Source organism: Varanus komodoensis, unplaced genomic scaffold (assembly GCF_004798865.1).
Source record: "Varanus komodoensis strain SLA01 unplaced genomic scaffold, ASM479886v1 scaffold1, whole genome shotgun sequence".
NCBI classification, from domain to species: domain Eukaryota; kingdom Metazoa; phylum Chordata; class Lepidosauria; order Squamata; family Varanidae; genus Varanus; species Varanus komodoensis.
In genome coordinates, this window is record NW_025335268.1 from 68,802,851 (window position 1) to 68,822,437 (window position 19,587).

Below are 19,587 nucleotides of genomic sequence, written 5' to 3' on the forward strand. Positions count from 1 at the left end.
AAGAGATTCCCAACTGTGGGTGGATTCCTCACACATCCTACTCTTGAACTCAAACCTTGTTTTCTAGAATTAGTTCATGAAGTTCACTCAGCTCTCCTGTGGACATTCCTAAACTCCTGGGGCTTCTCTCTAAAACTCTGATTTGACTTTTTTTTTTTTAGCCGATAACGTTTGATATTCTGACCAGGGATGGAGGAGAATTTTACAGATCATCCGAATTTGCTCCACTGGCAACCCCAAAAGCAAACAGGAACCCATTTACCCCCAAGACTGCAATTTCTGAACGTCTACTCACAATAAAAAATGAGTAGTTCTTGAAAAAATGTAGACCTTGAAATGCACATTAAAAATATGCACCTTCACATTTCAGTCAATGAGTGTGGGAAGAACACACTTTTCCTGTTTGAATTAACCAAGAAACGGGTTGCAGACAAAAATGGGTGAGAGCAAAACCAAGGTCTTGAGAACTCAGAGAATTTCAGTGAGTACAAACATTTCTTGTTTTCCTATCACCAGTTTGCATCTTCTAGCACTGACTTCCTGCCACTGACTTGGATCTTAACACAAATTTATTTAAAGGGTATGTAGAGGCATTTACCCCCTGCATCTTTTGTCATCCCAAAAGCCTCCCTGGTGGACTGGGAGACCTCCTGAGCAATTTGGAGATGGGGCACAGAGGATGCCAGCCAGGGGACAACAGTCCAAAATCAGGCTTGGATCCTAAGATGGTAAGTTAAGGATGCTAATGGAAGGACCATCATTTTGGCCCTAAAGCCAAGGCTGTGGGTCAAAACAGTCGGGCAAAGCATGTTCTGCTAATTCAGTCTTTCCCTCTTGCTGTTTCTGTGCTATATTTCCAAGAACTATTCCAACAGCGAAATACATGAAACAAAAGGTACGCATACTCATTGAGCAATCCAGACACACAGAAGCTCAGAAAATATATACAAAATCCAGAATGTCCATTCTGCTTCTGTTCTACTCTAAATCAGTTTTTGCATCCATGGCATGGGGGAGAACATTCCCCTTCTAGGATGAAGGATTTTATAGACAGATATATAGACACTACAGAAGCACTCCTGGCCTTTCGATCGCATTTTGGTGGCTACAGACTGTATTTTGAGATGAAAAGCTTTTAGTGAAATATTTGTAGGAATTGTAATAGAAATACATAAACTGTGACTCTCTTGTATTAATTACGTTGCATCAAGGTGCTTCTCCTTCTCAGCTCCGTATCCCCCCTCCATTTATTCCTCCGTCCCTTTGAAAGAACAATGGCAGGCAGGAAAGTGTTGACCTGCAGCTCTGTGATGGGGCGACAGCTTAAGTCCCTCTGGACTGGGGAGGCTGAGCCATAAATTGAACTCTGCATAAGGTGGCCTGAGGATGCCCAGAATTTTAGAAGAGCTACAGAACACAGCATCTTTAATCTCACTTTTCAAGTTTCTAATCCATATGACTTGAGAGTACACGGATGACACCGGAGGGATAGAGAGACAGGTTTCAAGTGGGCAAATGTTCTGCACCATTCGTTGTCTTGCCTCATGACAGGCAGCAGCAGAATAAATTATGCCAAGTAAGCACAGGAATGCAGACAAGCTTAACTAATCCGGGCATAGTTTTGTGTGATTTGTAGAAAAAATGCATTTATTTTAAAATAAGTGTGCTCACATCCCTTTGGATATATGACTGTCAAGTTGTCTGCAACTTATGGCAATGCTTTGAATGAGTACCCCGAAAAGCAGCCAGTCCATGGGAGCCCCGATCAGCTCTCCTACAGTCAAGGCAGTGGCTTCCTTAATGGAGTCGATCCAGGGGAATCCATCACTGCGCTTCCTCTTAAAAAAACTAGTTGCATTTCTTGTCATACTGACCAGTGGAGAAATCTGAATCACAATACAACCTGGATCGATACGAACTTCACCGTTTTTACAGGTTATGGTCAATGTCAGAAACTTGGTGGCATTTTCTCAGAAGTGTTCAAATGGGATAAGACTGGGACACAAATTTGTTTATCTTTCGTTGGTTTGTTTTAATTGCATCCCTGACCTGATGAGTCTCTACCTAAATGGCTTAGGGCCTGGTCACCTGAAGGAGCGTCTCCCTCCATAGGTGCCTGCCCTCCCCTTAAGATCTGGGGCAGAGGCCTTTTCCGGGAGCCCTGCTTGAAGGAGATTAGGAGGGTGGCTACCCGGAGAAGGGCCTTCTCTGTGGTGGCGCCCCGACTGTAGAATTCACTTCCCAGAGAGGTTTGCCTGGTGCCGTCACTTTATTCTTTTTGGTGCCAGGCTAAAACCTTTTTAAGGTTTGACTATTTTTAATATGGGTTTTGTTGTTGATAGGTTAAGAATTTGATTAGGATGCTGTACTTTATTCTCTTTTGTCTTACTGTTAAACCATCCCGAGATGACGGTAAGGGATGGTCTAAAGAAGTGTTAAATAAATAAATAAACAAACAAACAAACAAACAAACACCCACAGATGAGAGGAATGGTATCTTTTCATGGCCTGTAACTACATTCCCTTGGGCTCCTCTGTCCAGGCATGCAAGCTGGTGGTAGGCCAAGTCTGGAGATAAAGTGATCAGAGCATCCTTTTCACCTTTGTCAATGATCCCTTCCCTTTCTCTCTCTTTCAGCCACCCCTTTCTCTCTCTCCCTGTCTCCCCCCCCCCCCCCCCCCCTCCCCCCCCCCCCTCCCCCCCCCCCCCCCCCGTTTCACTACCCCTTCTATCTCTTTCTCGGCAACCCAATTCTCCCTGTCTCTCCACTTTGTCCCATGTTCTCTTTTTCTTCCCTTCCCTTCAATCCCACTTCTTCCTGCAGCTGCTCCTGGGGCCGACTGCTCTTCACAGGCATCCAAACTTTGCAGATGGCTCTTCGAATTAGACAAGGGGCACGTGGAGCCCAATCACGCCCCCGGTGGAAAATCACATCACTCTATCATACAGCTCCCAGGAGTATCTTGACATTTCTCACTGACCCTCATACACTCCACCGTAACATCTACAGGAATCATTTCCAGATAAAGAAACCTGCCTATTTCTCCTCAAACAGAGGACATGAAACAAGGCCGTTTCGACTGCAACAGGATCCACAGGTAGCTGGAATTAAGTTTCAGTGAACTCAAAGGGACTTACTTCTGAGTAGGGATGCACAGAAATGCACAGGGTAACACTATCTGATTTATGGTTTTTCCACTATCTCTTTTCTCCTTCCACTATCTCTGCATTTTCTTTGGCATCTGCAATTTCTCCCTTCCCCTGGGCATCACATCTGCACATCTGCAGGATGCACCAGCCTGTATCACCCTGAACCCCTTTAAAACATGGGGGGGGGGGGACGGCACAGCTCACATGTGTCCCCATGGGCCTCATCTGCAGCCTCCACTACTCTGAAATGGGCACAGCGGCATCTCAGAATCGCCACTGAGTTTTGGCAGGCTGCAGCAGCAGCAAAGAAAAAAGCCACATTTTTATCTCAAAATAAAGTGTTGCAGGGACTCTGTGCCTTGTTTTAATGTGTGCCCTGGGGCTTCCAGGAGCCTGAGTGTTCTCTGAAGCAAGGTGTACATTCCACATGTACCTTGCTTTCAGGTATGTACCTCCCTTTTATGGGGAGGGTGACTATTTTGGTGGTGGGAGGATAGGAGACCCCCAGAGTGGACCCTGGCTCCCAGCCCCTCCAAAGCTGCCCAACACTGCTTTTAGGAATGGCCAGCTCACCTGCTGGCCAGCCATGGCATCCTACTAACCTGCAGGTGTGTTATCCAGGTGGGATACAGAGGCTACTGTAGAACATTCCATCGTGCTCAGGTGAAAGAGGGACAGCTAGGCAGGGAAGACCACGCTTGCGAGGGAAAAGGTGAGGGACAACAGAGGCAGCTGTCTCCACATCCCTCTCCGACTTTCTCTCGTGCAAATGGGCAACATGCCTGCTCACAGAGAAAACGGCAGCACGAGACTCGGGGACGGCTTAGAACTGCAAGCAAAGCCTGCCTCCCACCCCTGACCGTGGGGTGATTTAGAAACAGAGAACCAGAGTGAGTCAGAAGGGACCTCCTGGGCCATCTAGTCTGACCCCCGGCTCCAGCCGGCTGCGCTCACGACATGCCCACCACATGCACGTCCAGCCTATCCTTGAACACCCGCACCAATGGGACCTCAACCACCTCCCCTGGAAGCCCATTCCACACCCTCGGGGTCCTGACTGTCAGGAAGTGCCATTTTCTTATCACTTCCCCAGCCTGGTTGTGCTCTCAGCCTTATCTTCAGTCTATGAGGATGCTCAGTAACCCACTTGTTTTCTCTTAGAAAAACAGAAACAGAGCGAGTCAGAAGGGGCTTCCCAGGCCTTCTAGTACGACCCCCAGCTCCAGCCAGCTTCACTCATGGCATGCCCACCACGTGCACGTCCAGCCTATCCTTGAACACCCGCACCGATGGGGCCTCAACCACCTCCCAGGGATGCCCATTCCATCTGGACACCAACAACAGGCCCTCCACAACAGGTGTGTTCTCCTCTCATCCCAGCACCCTCTGTGTACACAATATGGCCGGGAGAGATTGTCGGGTGTAATCGTCTGCCTGACAAAGAGGGTGACGTCATATTTGTTGCCACTTAGAACCTCTCAGACTTTAAAGGAAAAAAATGCCTATTTCAGGTTCCACTAAAAACAAAGCAAAACAAAGCAAAAGAAAAAAAAGCACAGTTCCACAGGGGTTAGTCTGCCACGTGGCACGTTTCCAAGCTCAGCCTCTCGCTGCCGATAGTGACTTCGTCTCCCCTGACCATGACATCCAACTCCAATTAGCACTTTAAAAGAAGAGCGTTTGATAGGAGCCTCGCGCTCACCTCTGCTCAGCCCGTCTGGTCCTCGGAGGATCCGGCATTCTTCTATCTGACCAAATGGGGAAAACATCACCCGGATATCATTCTCGTTACACTTCTTTGAAACCATTCCTATGAACAATTTTCTGTCTTCCACAGCTAGGAGATAAAAAATAATGAATGAGTAAAGGGCAGTTCATCTCTCTCTCGCTGTCTCTCTCTCTCTCTCCTCATCGGTGATTAATGCTTCATTACCACATCAAACTGGACATGAGTGACACCAGGTCCTCCGGGACAGAGAGAGAGATACTCCACACATGCAAAGCTTCCCTCCTCCTCGTTGGGTTCCCAGCTTTTCTATGGAGAACTCTTCAAAACTCACCACTTCCACCCCCAGATCCTGTGTCTTGGATGACATCCAGACTAAAGGAGAGGGTCATCCCTGGCACCCCTTCCCGGTTGCCACAAGAGTAAGAAGAAAAACCACTTAACAACATAAGAACAGCTATGCTGGATCAGACCCAAGGTCCAACCACTCAAAAACTCTGATCTCCTGGTTGCATCTGGAACTATACCCATCTCTTGTGGGTATTATTAAACTATTAGGAATACTGGAGATGTGGCCTACAGTTTTAGTGATCCACAAATGGAAACCCTGAATGCACATGTAGGAAGAGTCATTGGATCATGGCCTTTATCAGAGCACAAGGAGATAAGACAAGCCCCTCTGAAGCAGACCAAAAGTCCATCTAGCTCAGCACTCCATACACACGGTGCCCAACCAGCTGCCCACAGGATCCCTCCAGCAGGATGGGTGCAAGACCTCCTCCTACCCAAGCTCCTCCGCAACAGGTGTGTGCAGGCAGGGCACCTCTGGTGAAGGTGGGAGCCCATGGGTGGCCAGGCTCGTAGCCACGGAGAGACTCCTCCCTCGCGACTCTGTCCCATCCCCTTTTAATTGGCAGCCAACATCACTTCCCATAGCAGCAAATTCTATACATTGTGCAAAGAAGTCCTTCCCTTTGATCAGTCCTAATCCTGCCACCCATCAGCTTCATTTGAAAGTTGGCGAAAAGTGGCATGCGAGCAACTTCTAATTTAGAGCACCTTCCTCCCATCCTGCCTGCGAACAGATGAAAGAGAAATGTGGATGGGAGTCAAGACGGAGCCTATGAAAAGAAATGGGTTGATGGGGAAAACACACGCAGCAAAGACTTTAGAGACATGTGCAACTTCCATGATGCATTTCAAGCAGCTTCTGCAAGTGCGGCTCCAAAGGCAGGTGCCGGCAAGTGTGTCAGAGGCAGAACAGAGAGGGAGAATTTCCCCTCCCTTGACTTCTAATGATACAGTAATTAGTAATCCTCACCCCCAGCAAGCAATCATTCCTTCTTCTACCTTCAGTAAAGGTGCTGCAAGATTATCTTGGAGAAACCAAATCCCCAGCCAGGGTGTGATCCTGGGCTTGCAAAGAATTCTTTTTAAAGGGGTGGGTGGAAATCAAATTCTTCCTAATGGCTTCCTTTTCTACAGAGGTACATACAAAGTAGGTCAAGTCAGCTGGGTATGCATCAGATCGAGTTTAAGGAAGCTCAGGTTTGGCGTTATTAAAGCCACAGAGGCAGAGGACTCTGATGACAATTCTTCCTACTATGTAGGATTTGGACTCGACAAGCACTGGGAATGGCTTTTGCACTCAGAGAATTAACTGGTCCACTTTATATGCTCATGACACCTTGCACAGACAATCTACCACCAGCTGGGGGCGGATCATGCCCATGCTGATTGGATCTTGTATTCAGTTATGCTCTGCAGAGAAATGCAACCCTGCTTTCCCATGCTTGGCCTGTTGATCTCACAGTGACAAACTCCCCCACCTCCATCTTTCTATCTGCATATGTATACCTTGGGATGCATAGGAAAGCACCTGGTGAATCTGAAAAGGGAGCTCAGGACCAGAAAAGCCTGTGCCACTCTGTGCATCAGGGCTTCTTGTTTACTTGCTGCAAGAAATAATCCTTACAACAGGATTGGACAGCACAGGGCCCCATCAGGTGCACCAAAGCCAAATTTACTCTGCAACAGCATCAGAAAAATGATCAGAGAGCTGACACCACATTTCAGCAGCAAGCTACAACCAGCAAGATACCACATTTAGCTTTAGAGCTGAGGTGCAAACCTTAGGCCTGGAGGACAAACCTGCCCCCTCCCCCCCCCCACTCATCTCAAACTGCCCCTCTGGGTGGAAAGGTCCTGCACTGTTTCTCTTCTTCCTCTCTGCAGCTTGCAGGTGAAGACAGGTGAGGGACGGAGAACCTTCAAGCCATGATGCTTCCTCAGCAGGAGCTCAGAGCAAGTCAAACTCCATGTCAGAAACAACTTAGAACTTAGCCTCTATGATGCCAGGAAATAGTGGATGCATTTGTGCTTTGCTGTTTGCTCCAGTGTCACTTCCCATGAAGGGTAAGCCATGGGGCAAAGATGCAGCCGCCCCTTCTTTGAAAGTGTCACGTACATGGAGAGCATGATGCGAACAAGAATTGTTTTGCCTGTTTTCTTCAAGAGCAGCACAGGAGAGGTCTTACGGAAACCCTGAAGGGACGCCAGGAGAAGACAACCCTTTCTGGAGTGCCAATCGGCTGTAATGGCAATGCCTGGAAAAATGCTCACCCCGGAATTGCAGCCTGAGCTTAGGAGCCTTACACTTAAGCTGAGAGATCTCCGAGTATGGGTGCAAGTCTGAGCCTCCTCGGGTGCTCACTGGGAAGGCAGAAAGCTAGCAAAACTCTGGCTTTTTCTCCTCCTATCCCATGCAATGAAGGGGTAATGCATTGCGTAGTAGATATTTGAGACTGGATCTGAAAGAATGCCAAGTCACTGTCCTTGCCTATCTTCCTGAAAACCAGAGTGCTTATTATACAGCAGTTATCCATCTCCTTACTTGGTTCTGGAAATGGAATGCAAATTCAATTCGCTGTTAATGAGCACACAGGCAGGGTTTGTTGGGGAGAGCAGGAAAACCATCCCTCTAGAGAATCTGCCGAGCAGTTAGTTATTTCTATTATTGTGCAAATTATTTTAGTAATGAAGGAACTCTTTCGTTTCTGTTCTGCTGGGGGATGGGTGCCGGGAAGAGGAAGCGAGAGAAGACACTTGCCCAGGTTGCCTCCAACGCCCTCATGCTTCATATTCCACCTGGGTGTGTCAGCAAACATTTGATGGGAACATAATGCAGGGAGAACAGAGAGAGTCAGTGTCAGCTCACTGGATGCTCTTGGTCTTAGAGCTTTGACAATTTCAGTGCATGGGACATCCTTCACAACAGGGAAGATGAATGTGGTGGGAGAAAGGATAACAGTGCTGGTGGAGTCAATGGGTTTGTAATCCCAGGACTGTTGTCCGGACTATTTTTCATGCATGGTTAGCAAAGTTGTCCTGACACTTTATAGCTGGCCCAAGGAAAACCTCTTTCGCGCACACACATAGTGGAAATAAACCCTGACTGAAGTATCGTGAGGTGGATGCTCAGTGCTCCATCCCTGTTTCATGGGTGTCCCAACTTCACTGCAGGGCACACCATAATGTCCAATCCACCAGGAGGTACAGAAGCCTCCCAGTAAGACGCCTGCTCAGCTCCATGCATTTTTTTGATACGGCTGATGTGGGAGAACGGATTGTGTCCCAAGTGGGAGAGAATATTGGACTTAAAGCTCGGGTGTCTAATCCATTTTAGTCGCAGCTTTACTGGGTGGCTTCAGGCGAGTCCCTGGCTGCATAAAGGAAGAAACGGAGTTTCTCCCGGGCCTTCCACAGTGTCCTCTTTCCCCAACCCTCCCCTCTAGAAGAGGTGCAAGGAGATCAGACTTTTCCCGTTGTGCTGTACAGAATTCTGCCTTCTCATAGGGTTTCTGGTCTCTTTCTCAGACTATTCACCGAGACTCAGCCTTTGGAATATCTTTTAACTGTGTGTTTGAGCTTTCACTATTCTTGCAGGATGCCCACCTGGACTACTTGTGTCCTCCACATTCTTTTCATGCATATTTCCACTGCTCTGCAGTCTCTCCAGCTGCCCGCACATCCTGGTTGGAAAATATCCCTCGGGAGGAGTTGCGTTGAGGCTTAAATAAAGACTTCCTCGGGGAGGCTGCCGTCTGCTGGAGAGAGAGTCTGCTCGACCCACCCTGCACCACTATGGGAAACACAAGCAATCTGCACGCCTTCCATGAGGATTTAAACGAAACGTTCTTCTCATTCGAAAAGCATTTTCTAAATCAGTTTCTTTTCTATTGCACGGGGAAGATATTTTTGGCATAGCCGCAGTCCAAATGCGCAATCGAAAATGCTAATGTTTTCAGTTGTGCATCTGCAAAATGGTAACAACAGTGATTGTTTCAGAGGTTTATTGAAATTTGCAAAGGATAGTAAAATATAAGCCAAAGGTAAAGTTCCTTTGAAGAACAGAAGGCACGTCTGCATTCCCAAACCAGTTGCTTTGGACCAGTGACCTTCCTGTTCTAAGTGCTTTGAATACCAGCCTCACCCGACCGGCTAACAACAAGGCAGAGGGACGTCTCACCTTGCGAATGGACTGCACTGGTTTTGGACCAGTTTTAGATGGCCTCTTTCTCAAGTGAGCCTCTTTTTCCCTCAGGGGGTTTTTGGCCTTGTATTCCGACCTTAAACAAGTATTGCCATCAATTAGCATTGCCTTTTTAGTCCATTTAAAAGGCTGATTAATAACTATTTTTACATGGACTAAAAAGGCATCGACTCCATGGATCCAAAAGGCCTGATTAATCGGTAACTTGCTAGGTGAGTGGATTGTGCAGCCGCATCCAACTACAGGCAAGGCTTATGACAGACTTACAGCTAAAGTGTGAACATCTGGAGGAGGGTGTGCCCGTTGTGAGAAAAGACACAATTGCTGCTCAAAACGGCAGCTTTCTCTCGTGGTTTCTGCGTCACATGAAGCTGAACTTATCCCAGGTTCTCCCGTCACACTGTTGTGCATTTCCCTGCCTGTAGGAGCAGTCAATGATCTGGAATATACGGATCGGAGGGAAGTGCGATAAACCCAGAATGAGGTCTTCTTATATTTACTTGTGGCCGCAGTGCTACTTTTCTGAGAATATGTTTATGTAACACGGAAGGCTCTTAGCAGTGGTTCTTCAGCCCGCATTTCCAATGTGACATTCCGTGCTAAACAATTTATCTAAGATAAGTCTCCTGACAGGCGGTATAAAAATGTATTTATGTGTAGGTGCATCCACATGTGAGGACAAACAGATCTCCAGCCTTCACCCGCCCTTCCTTCTCTTTCCATACATTTTCGGTCCCATTTACAAAGGGAGCTGGTGAACTGCTAAGGAGCTATTGATTTAGCTTTCCTCTTCTGTCCCCCCTGCAGCAAAAACAACAATAAAAGGTTTTGTTTTTAATTTTCCAAACTGCTGCAGATGACGGATTTCCTTTCCTTTTGGCCTCCTCAAGTTTCATTGGTAAACTGATAAATATGGCAAATTAACTAAAACGATTTCACAGGTTTTCAGCCGTAGGCTGATTTTATAGTAAATTAAACATCCAGAGAACTGACTCAGGGTTGTTGTTGTTTTTAATATATATATATGTATATGTATGTATGTATGTATGTAACTGTGGGTCTGCTCCTTTGCAAATATTGCTGACAGATCTTCAGAAGCAGCTGATATTAATTATGGCTGAAAATGGACAGCGTCGCCATGCTGGCACTTCTTAGGAAAGGAGAACTGGGACCAACCAATCTTCCTCCATGCAAGATCTAATCCTCTAGTCAGAATTTGCTCATTTAAAAGCTGGAGATGAACTTTACCCTGAACATTATGACAAAAAACCCTTTCTGATTGCCCTCTGATTCTCCTTCCTATCTTCTACAAAGCCAGGGTTGGGAAATCAGTACGGTTGGACAAGAGCTCCCATGATCCCAGGCATCGGACATGCCAGCTGGGGGTGATGGGAGCTGGAGTTCATCAACTGGCGGTCCACCAGCCTCTATCGAAATTCTTCCTTTTCATGAATGGATTGTTTCCTCAGTTTGGGCTCAGGACTCGAACCTGGGATTTAGTGGATATTAGGCATGGATCCTGCCCGTGCAACACCACCTGGCTCTAACCAACGGAGCTGAGAGGCCAGTCACAGCCCCCAAGGATGCCTTGAGAGTGGCTGTAGCTGAGGGGTTGGACCTGCAAAAGCTTCTTAGTGCAATCCCTGGCTTTTCCAGAGCAGACCGGAAAAACTCCAGCCTAAAACCTTGCAGAGTCGGTGCTAGCCTGTGCCGAGAGTGCAGGACTGGATGAACCAAAGGTCTGACAACCTCCTATGTTTCCAACCTCCTTGCATCAATAGGCTGGAACAGGTTTTATGGCCCATGTAGGAGACCCTAGGGCAGCATCCCCCTCTGGTCTGAAAGCTGGCCAGAGTTCCTCAGTAGGCTTTGCTGCCTCTGCTGGGGACGGGTCGCCATGGCTCGCTGCGCTTTGCTTTGCCTCACCCCACCTTTTCTCAGTCCTTATCAAAAACAAGGAGAGAAGCCAGCTGCCTGTGAAAACCTACAGAGCACTTTCCCAAGCTGTTTGGGGTAAGAAAGAAAGATAAAGTCTGGGTCATCCTTTGTGGGTGCAGGTATCAACCCCCAACAGTCTAGAAAGGCACAGGATCAGCATGAAGAATGAGGCCTCATCCACACTGCAAAAACTCGCCAGAAGAAACTCTTGAACACGCCTCCTGAATCAAGCTGTTTACCTAAGTAACCATTTCACTAAGGATCCTGACTTATCTCCCAGATACCATCAATGCCTGGGCCAAGAGGAGGTCTACCTGTTCAGGTGCTTCCAGAAGAGGAATTTTTCGGCCAGCCACACTGCCTCATTCACATACTTTTATATGGGGTTCATCCAACATTCCTATCATGAAATGTCTGGATTAGGCTAGATCTTTTCCATGGGTGCTAAACACATTTCCAGACCGCTTTTGGTCCATCGTCCACTCCCTAAAGGAACCAGCTTAGAACCAGCATTTCATTTCACCTGTGCTCATTTACATTAGTACTCGTGTGCTCTTGCATGGATGTGAATTAGTGCAAATGTTAATTAATTTGCCCCCCGCCCTGCGCATGCACGCCCAAGTGAAAAATGGTTGGCAAGTCCACGGAATCTGCACAACTCAGAATAAGCCAAACCATTCTGGAATCTGCAAGTCATAAGAACATTGGAAAAGCCATGTTGGATCAGGCCAGTGCTGTGTCCACATGCTGGCAAACCAGCGACCCACAAGACCTCCCAAGAGGGATGGGTATGGGAGTACTGCCTGCCCAAGCTCCTCATGCATGCAGGCCTTCTGCCTCCGATAACAGAAGTCACATGTAGCCAGCAAAGCTAGTAGCCACTGTTAGCCTCCATGAATGTGGATAAGTGCAAGGTCTTACACTTGGGGCATAGGAATAGCTGTCATAAGTACAGGTTAGGGGACAAGAGGCTGGAGAGCAGCACTTGTGAAAGGGACCTCGGGGTGCTGGTTGACTGAAGGCTAAACGTGAGTCAGCAGTGTGATGCAGTGGTCAAGAGGGCGAATGCCACCCTTGGTTGCATAGCCAGAAGTGTGGCTTCTAGAACAAGAGAGGTATTACTACCGCTCTACACGACTCTGGTGCGCCTGCAGCTGGAGTATTGTGTTCAGTTTTGGGCCCCTCATTACAGAAAGGATATAGCCAGGTTAGAGTCAGTGCAGCGTAGGGCCACAAGGTTGGTGGCTGGTTTGCAGGGGATGGGGTATGAGGCAAGACTGAGGGAACTCCAACGAAGCAAAGCTCAGGGAACCAGGGTCCCATTTAGATGCCAGGAAGCACTTTCTGACAGTTAGGACCCCGAGGGTGTGGAATGGGCTTCCACGGGAGGTCATTGAGGCCCCATCAGTGAGGGTGTTCAAGGATAGGCTGGACATGAACATTGTAGGCATGTTGTAAGCGGAGCCGGCTGGAGCCGGGGGTCAGACTAGATGGTCCGGGAGGCCCCTTCCGACTTGCTCTGTTTCTATGAATTCGCACAACCCCTTTAAAAATTGGATTCATAGAAATTGCAACTTGTCTGAGTCCGCTGCAGATTCCTCCAGCATTCATAACTCTCTCGTGCTTTCCCTCCACTTCTCCCACCTTGCTTTTTTCCTTAAGGCTGAAGAGATGGAAGAGCAGGACGATGCTTTCTGATTATTAGCACTAGAAGCCCTCCTTCTAGGAACACCCTTTGTGATAAATCCTGCATTCCCAAGCCATGACAAACAATTGCATATAATGATAGCAATGAGTCTTGTGGCTCATGGACTCCCCCGATCTTTTCCTCTTCTGGCATGGCCACCAGGAGGAGTCTGGAAGGTTTTGTTTCCATTTTATGAACTCCAGCCAAGGATGTGCAAGGTCCCAAAAACCTCTGGGGCTCAGGATTTTTAATAACTGAAGTGCATGCACTAATTTAGCTCTAAAGTCTCTCTCTGTGTTGTGCTAAGTGCACCCATATTCGCTAAAAGTGATAGATAGACAGGGAGAGTGGGGCATCTGGTTTTAGAGGCATAAATAGGAGAGAAATTTTGGAAAGAACAGCAGGTGCACAAAAGCCAGTTCATTCAGGGGGATCTGAAGCAACAGGGCTGCCCCAGCGCCCCTGTACCCTTTTGTCGGCAAATGTCCTTGGAGAGAAGGGTGGTGGGCCAGAGAGTGGAGAGCTGAGGCTCCAAATGAAAGATTAGGGGCTCCAGCTCTACTGGGCCAGTTCCTAACACTGCCTCTGGCTGAAGCTTGTTTCATCTGAACTTGACAAACTGTGGCTAATCTTAACTGTGATTTATTTGAAACAAGCCAACTTCAAACCATGGCTTGTTTCAGCAAAACATAGCAAAGATCGTTGTTTAGGATCCGTCTAGAAAAACACAAGATGGATAGAACTTTGCCATGGAGTCATTCTCTGATTTTGCAGGAAGACTGAACAAAAGATTTTGAAATTTTTAAGGGAACAAAGTGCTGCACTGGAAATAGTAATTAAATGCCATATGTTAGCACTAACACATAGGGAAAAAGCTGCTAATTAATTCAGGCAGCATTCGATCTGGGTGTCACATGGACAGATTGTATGTTAGGGTTTTTGGTTTTTTTTTTTTGCACTTTCACAAAGAGAGTTTAAAATTTCTTCCTTTCTCACCCCTTCACTTCTCCCCCCCCCCACCAATATGTTTTTTTTTCTTTTAAAACAAACTGGTTAACTCTTTCCTTCTGAGTACAAACAGCGATGCATGCATTTACAAATAGATTAAAAGATCTGTCTAATAACTTAAGGATCCTAAGATAAAAACAAATACAGACATATTAATTCCAAATTCCAAATATCATAGTATATTGGTTTTACTACAAAGATCCCAAAGCAGCTCCCCAAAAGGGGAGAAAGGCATTGGAATATAATTTTTGAGGATGACGCATTCAGACAGCCAATATAATATTCACAACATTCATAGAAGGATAGAGTATGTATTCTAAGCGTGGGGGAAATGTATTTGAGGCACTGTGAGATGGTGACTAGAGTCTTAGATTGTGAACTGTGAGCCCCGATTTGAGTTTCCACTTGGCATAGAATTCACTCGGTGCCTTTGAGCCAGCACCGATTCTGAGCCTAGCTCACCTCACAGGGGAACTGGGGTGGACCTACAATGAAGAGGAAAGCTGCTTTGGGGTCTTTGCAAGAGGAGAAAGCTGGGCTATAAAAGCAACAAAGAGAAAATGATTTGGGGAAGGACTCTGTGATGCAAGTATTGGTGAATGGTGACTTCCCTGCCAGTGCGTCACCCTCGTATTTTCCCTGCATCAGCAACTCACATGAGTTTGGGAACTCCAAGTTGTTCTTCCTTCCATGCATGTGGTGCAGCGATTACTGTGCTGGGCTTGGACTTGGGAGTTCTGGGTTCAAGAGCCATGCAACTCATGGGGTTCCCTTGCACTAGTCCTTGACTCTCAACCTAAACGATCTCCCAGGGTCGTTATGAGGATAAAATGGAGAGGTGGGGAGTTATTTCACCCTTCCTGGGTTGTGTGTGAAATGGAAAAAAAGCGGGGTATAAATGTATGAATAAATAAATAAATAAGGATGCTGTCCAGAGATGGAAGAAGTCCTACCACTGTCAGCATTTCCCACACCAGTGTGGGGAATGCTGAGAGCTGCTGGATTGTTTTCAGTCTAAAAAGTCACAGGGTTGATCCCAAGTGGACTTGCGTTGCTAGCTGTGCTTACTGAAGGCACAAGCGGACATGATGGTGTTTAGAGAGGTAACGATGGGGATGAGGCATCCGTTTTCTGTGGTGTCCTCCCAAGAAATGTGGGTTTCTTGGGCAGTGAATGGATGCTTGTTTGTTTCCCCATTTGGGAAAAATAGCAGGCTGCACTTATGGCCGGAACTTGTCAGAATAATTGCATAGGTCTAAAGGGCTAACATGCCTCCCCACTGCCATAGACAGAGACCAAGCCCCATAGCCTGCCCCATGGCTGCCATTTAGTATGGGGGCCAGTGGGGTTTAGTGGTCAGACCTGGACTTTTTGGGCTTGGGCCTGGAGTGCAGGATTCGGCTCTCAACTGAGCACTGCAACTTGCGGGCCTTGGGCGACTTTAGGTGAGTCATGATCTCTGAACGTAACCTACCTCATACGGTTGTTGTGAGGATAAAATGAAGATGGGGCGAACCGCTTCTTGGAAGAAGCGTGGACTACACAATACATAGGAGTGGAAAAATCAATCCGATGACACATTACCCTCCTTCTTACCTAGTTGTGCTCTCAGATCATGTGCATGTGTGTGTGCTGGTGTGTGTGTTGGGGGGAGCACTGGCCGGGGGGGGGGGGTTGTCATGGAGGTGGAAGGGGCAGGCCTGCCAATCTTCCCTCACTGAGGTCCCTTCCCCTCTGCAGGGCCAGCCTACAATTTTTTGCTGCCATGACGACACCTACTTCCACACAGATGAGCTGCCTGGGCAGCTGACCTTTCCTTTAACACTAGCTATGGGGTGACATTCCCCACATCCAAAGGCAGTAAGCTAGTTTAGAGGTCGCAGGTGCAGGGAGTGAAGCACACAGGACTCTCTCCAATGACTGAGGAGGCCAAGAGGAGGGCTACTCCACCGCCCAAGTTCTGCTGTCACAGGTCTTGTCTTGTTCTGCTAATGGCCAGGCCAACTCTGCCCAGTTTCCTCAACCGGGCCCACATCTGGAGGCTTGACAAGCATTTGACCTCCGCTGCAGAACAGGGTGGCCAACTAACAGGCAGTGCCTGACACACCTGGTGTCACCCTGCCTGCAAAGCCAAATTCAGACCCGTTTGGCTTGTTGTTTTCTTTGTTGATCAAACACTTTTCATAATTGCCAGAAGGATGTTTTCGTTTTCCTCTGAACTTGACTGTACCCGTGGAGCACACAAACAAAAGAACAAAGGAAAAAGAAAAGCCCTCTAACTCTTTGGAGATATTTGTGGCCCAGTCATCATTTACATTTGCAGGCATTTAAATCTCAGAGTGCATGGCTTCTGCCCCGATTACTAATTAATGAGGAGCAAAGAGCCTGTTGGAAGAAAACAGCCATGGTTCCTTCTGCCAGGTGGGAAAAGCAAAGATCCTGCAATCTAAGAAGGCAGGAGATTTCTCTGACAAGTCTCTTAGCAAATTATAAGAATCAAGAGGCCAAGCGTGGCTAGATGAAAACCCAGCACATCAAGTTGGCTATTCTTTTTTCTTGCAGAGGCCTGCTTGGAAAAATTCAGTCCTGTTTACGTCTGCCACTTGTCCTGCAAGTCACATGCCTATAAATCAATACTGCTGTCTGGAGGAATAAGTCCCTGTCTCCATTGCCTACCCCAAGTGCATCCAGACCAGAGAGCAAAGGCAAAATGAGTCCGTAGGAGGAAATATGAGATAGCAACATCTCAGATAGTTCTGCACTGGTTGGGTTGGCCACACCTTGCTGGGCCATCCTCTCCCCCACCACTATTTGGATGGCTGGTTTTGGTAGCATGGTGGATTTCCCCATAGTTCCGCTGGTGGGAGTTCAGGAGCGGGCTATCAAGTGAGTGGGGTTGCCCATCCACCAATATTTTACCAATACAGCAGTGCTTTGCCAGGCAGGGCGAAGCCAATGGGGCCTCCTGCAGGGATGCGCAGAAGATAGTAAGCCAGATGTTCTGGACTTCAGAGCCGGGAACTCCTGCAGCGGCACCAACCTTCCATTAGGCAGAGTGAGACAACCACTTCATCTGCATCTGACGGTTGTGGTGCAGCAACAGTGGCGGCTTTCCAGGTACACTTCCTGAACCCCCCACCTGGGCATGCTACAGCACCTGTTCTGGACACCCTAACTAGCCTGCTGCCCCAGGTGTGGTGGATGATGCCGTTCCATAACAGCTGCTCAGGTACCCTTTAACTAGAAGTCTCGGCAACATCTGCACACGGAAGGTACCGTCTTGTCCTTTGCTTTAGGCAGTAGACTCTCCTGGGCTGCATTCCTAATGGACACGAATGCTGGGAGTTAAAGTCCAAAACTTCTGGAGGAAGATTTCCTGCCCACCTCTGCTCTAAAGTCTTCCCAGGCTGCGACAAGACGCCACCGGGAGGCAGGTGCCTTCTCCCCCACCCAGGTTTCGAACCATCCATGCTGCTTCATTGGTTTGATCTCAAGTGGCTTTCAAAGCAGCATTATGTGTTGGTGAAGTGGTGGAGAGCTGAGATAAGCTTTGGAAGAGGTGAGTCGCAGGAGTTAAATGGAAGTGGCTCTCCATGCTGCAGGCTGCTAGGGGGTTAGTCACTAGCTGGTTACAGAGCAGAAATTCTGAGCATACCAGAAGATGCAAAGGTTTGGCCTTGAAAGGACACTCCTTGAAATGGATAAGGAGCCCCAATGCCATGCGAGGCACCAGCATCCCCTGGATTTTGCCACACTTCATCTGTTATCTCATCGGATTCTGTTCTGACTCTGCCTTTGACCGTGAGGTTTCTCTGCAGCTCTGTTCAAGGGATGAACAATTTTGATATCAAACCTTGTCAACGGAAGCAATTACATTAAGACCCTGGTTAATTGGTCATCTTGTTTCCAGCACATTTTCAAAACAGATGGTTATCTAGAGCCAGTTTATGAAATTTGTCTTGAAAGTCCATGTCAGGAAGATGTTCTGCATGGGCACGGCATGCAATTCATCACCTGAGAGGGGGAGAAATTCATTTCTCTGCAACTTTCTGCCTTTCACGTGCAAGAGAAATGCAGAAGGTCCATGTTTTCCCCAGGCCTGTCACCTGGACTTGGACGGGTCTAGCAAGAGTGCAACAACACCAAATGTGTAACTGGCATTCTGTTCTCTGTCAAACCAGAAGCAATGGTGACATTTAAGAATGAAATGGGTCAACAACCTACCGTTGGACTTTTCACTATCTGCCGGTTTCATCTGAATGGGATGATGCATCTAGAAACAACAGACAACAAGAAGGAAAAAGAAAGTAAAGCAGGTTGGAGTGATGCAAGTCAAGTATAGTTCAGCTTTTTCATTTGTTCTGGATATACTGTAGCTACAGAGGGAATTATGCAGGTGACACAATCAATCTTTCACAGGGAAGGGCTGTAGTGGTTGAACACACCCTTTGCGACTTCGAAAGACCTTCAGCCAAACCATGACACTGCACAGGTATCTTGTGCCAGGAAGGAACCATTAACATAGAAACAGTGAGTCAGAAGGGTCTCCTGGGCCATCTAGTCTGACCCCCGGCTCCATCCGGCTCCGCTCACGACATGCCCACCATGCGCATGTGCAGCCTATCTAGACCCCCTCACCGAAGGGGGTATCTAGGGTTTCTAGAACACCCCCACCGATGGGGCCTCAACCACCTCCCAACTAACTCCCAATAGTTACAGCAGGTAACCATGCTTAGCTAGATGGACCAGAGAGAAAATCTACAATAAGGTCTTTAGCATTTAACGGGCCAGCAATTCAAAACAGGTGAGTTGTGAACATGAAGAAACTTTTCAGCTGGTGGCAAAACTGAACAGTTTGGCATTCAAAGTTTGACTCAGATCCCTTCAAAAACTCTGACGGCGGCTCTAATGTTAGCCCAGGTGTGTGTCCTCTTGGGACTTGACTTGGAACTTTTAAGAAGCTGTTCATGGACTGGAACCTGTTTTGAGCATATGGCTCAGCACCATGGACACTTAAAGTTTCAAGCTCAATCCAGAGTCAAACTCAGCTTTGCTGAGCTCCAAGTCACTAGTTGACACTGATTTTACATATTATTATTACACACTGAGGGTTGATACACACTGATTTGCCCAAGTCCACCGGTGCCAATCAAGCAATAATTCTGTGATGGCAAGAAAGGACCTCTCCATAGTATGAAGGATTATAACCAGCTATCTGCGGACTTGCCTATTCAGTCTGCTGTCCAGGTGTGGTTGACGGGCAACTGCAAGGCCCAGATCTGCCTTCTGGTGGTGTGCCACCTTTAAACTAGTCTTGGGGTGGACAATGATTGAGGCAGACAATGCCTTCAAAAGCGAGGACATGCGTCTGGAAAATAAAGAACTGTCCTTTGTAAAAGAAGGCCCCTGGATGATCCCCGAGGGACTGTGGACCTCAACAAACAAGGTGCTTACTCTGTGTTAAATGGAGGGACAGAGACTAATAGTATTGATTGTGAGCACACTGACTTCTAAGTGGCACCTAC

At 47.5% G+C, this 19,587-nt stretch overlaps 1 protein-coding gene across 25 annotated transcripts in view; it reads right to left on the bottom strand.

Moving 5' to 3' along the window:
• Positions 1-19,587, bottom strand: part of CELF2 (CUGBP Elav-like family member 2) — a 543,991-nt gene that overhangs the window by 82,303 nt on the left and 442,101 nt on the right. For 16 of the 25 annotated variants that reach the window (XM_044428119.1, XM_044428080.1, XM_044428088.1 and 13 more), the window contains 3 exons: positions 18,287-18,335; positions 17,718-17,882; positions 4,854-4,988 (listed from right to left, as the gene is read on the bottom strand). In XM_044428119.1, the coding sequence (XP_044284054.1) occupies positions 4,854-4,988; positions 17,718-17,882; positions 18,287-18,335 (349 nt within the window). The remainder of the gene's footprint in view (positions 1-4,853; positions 4,989-17,717; positions 17,883-18,286; positions 18,336-19,587) is intronic. The other 9 variants (XM_044428155.1, XM_044428162.1, XM_044428170.1 and 6 more) reach the window with 1 other exon arrangement.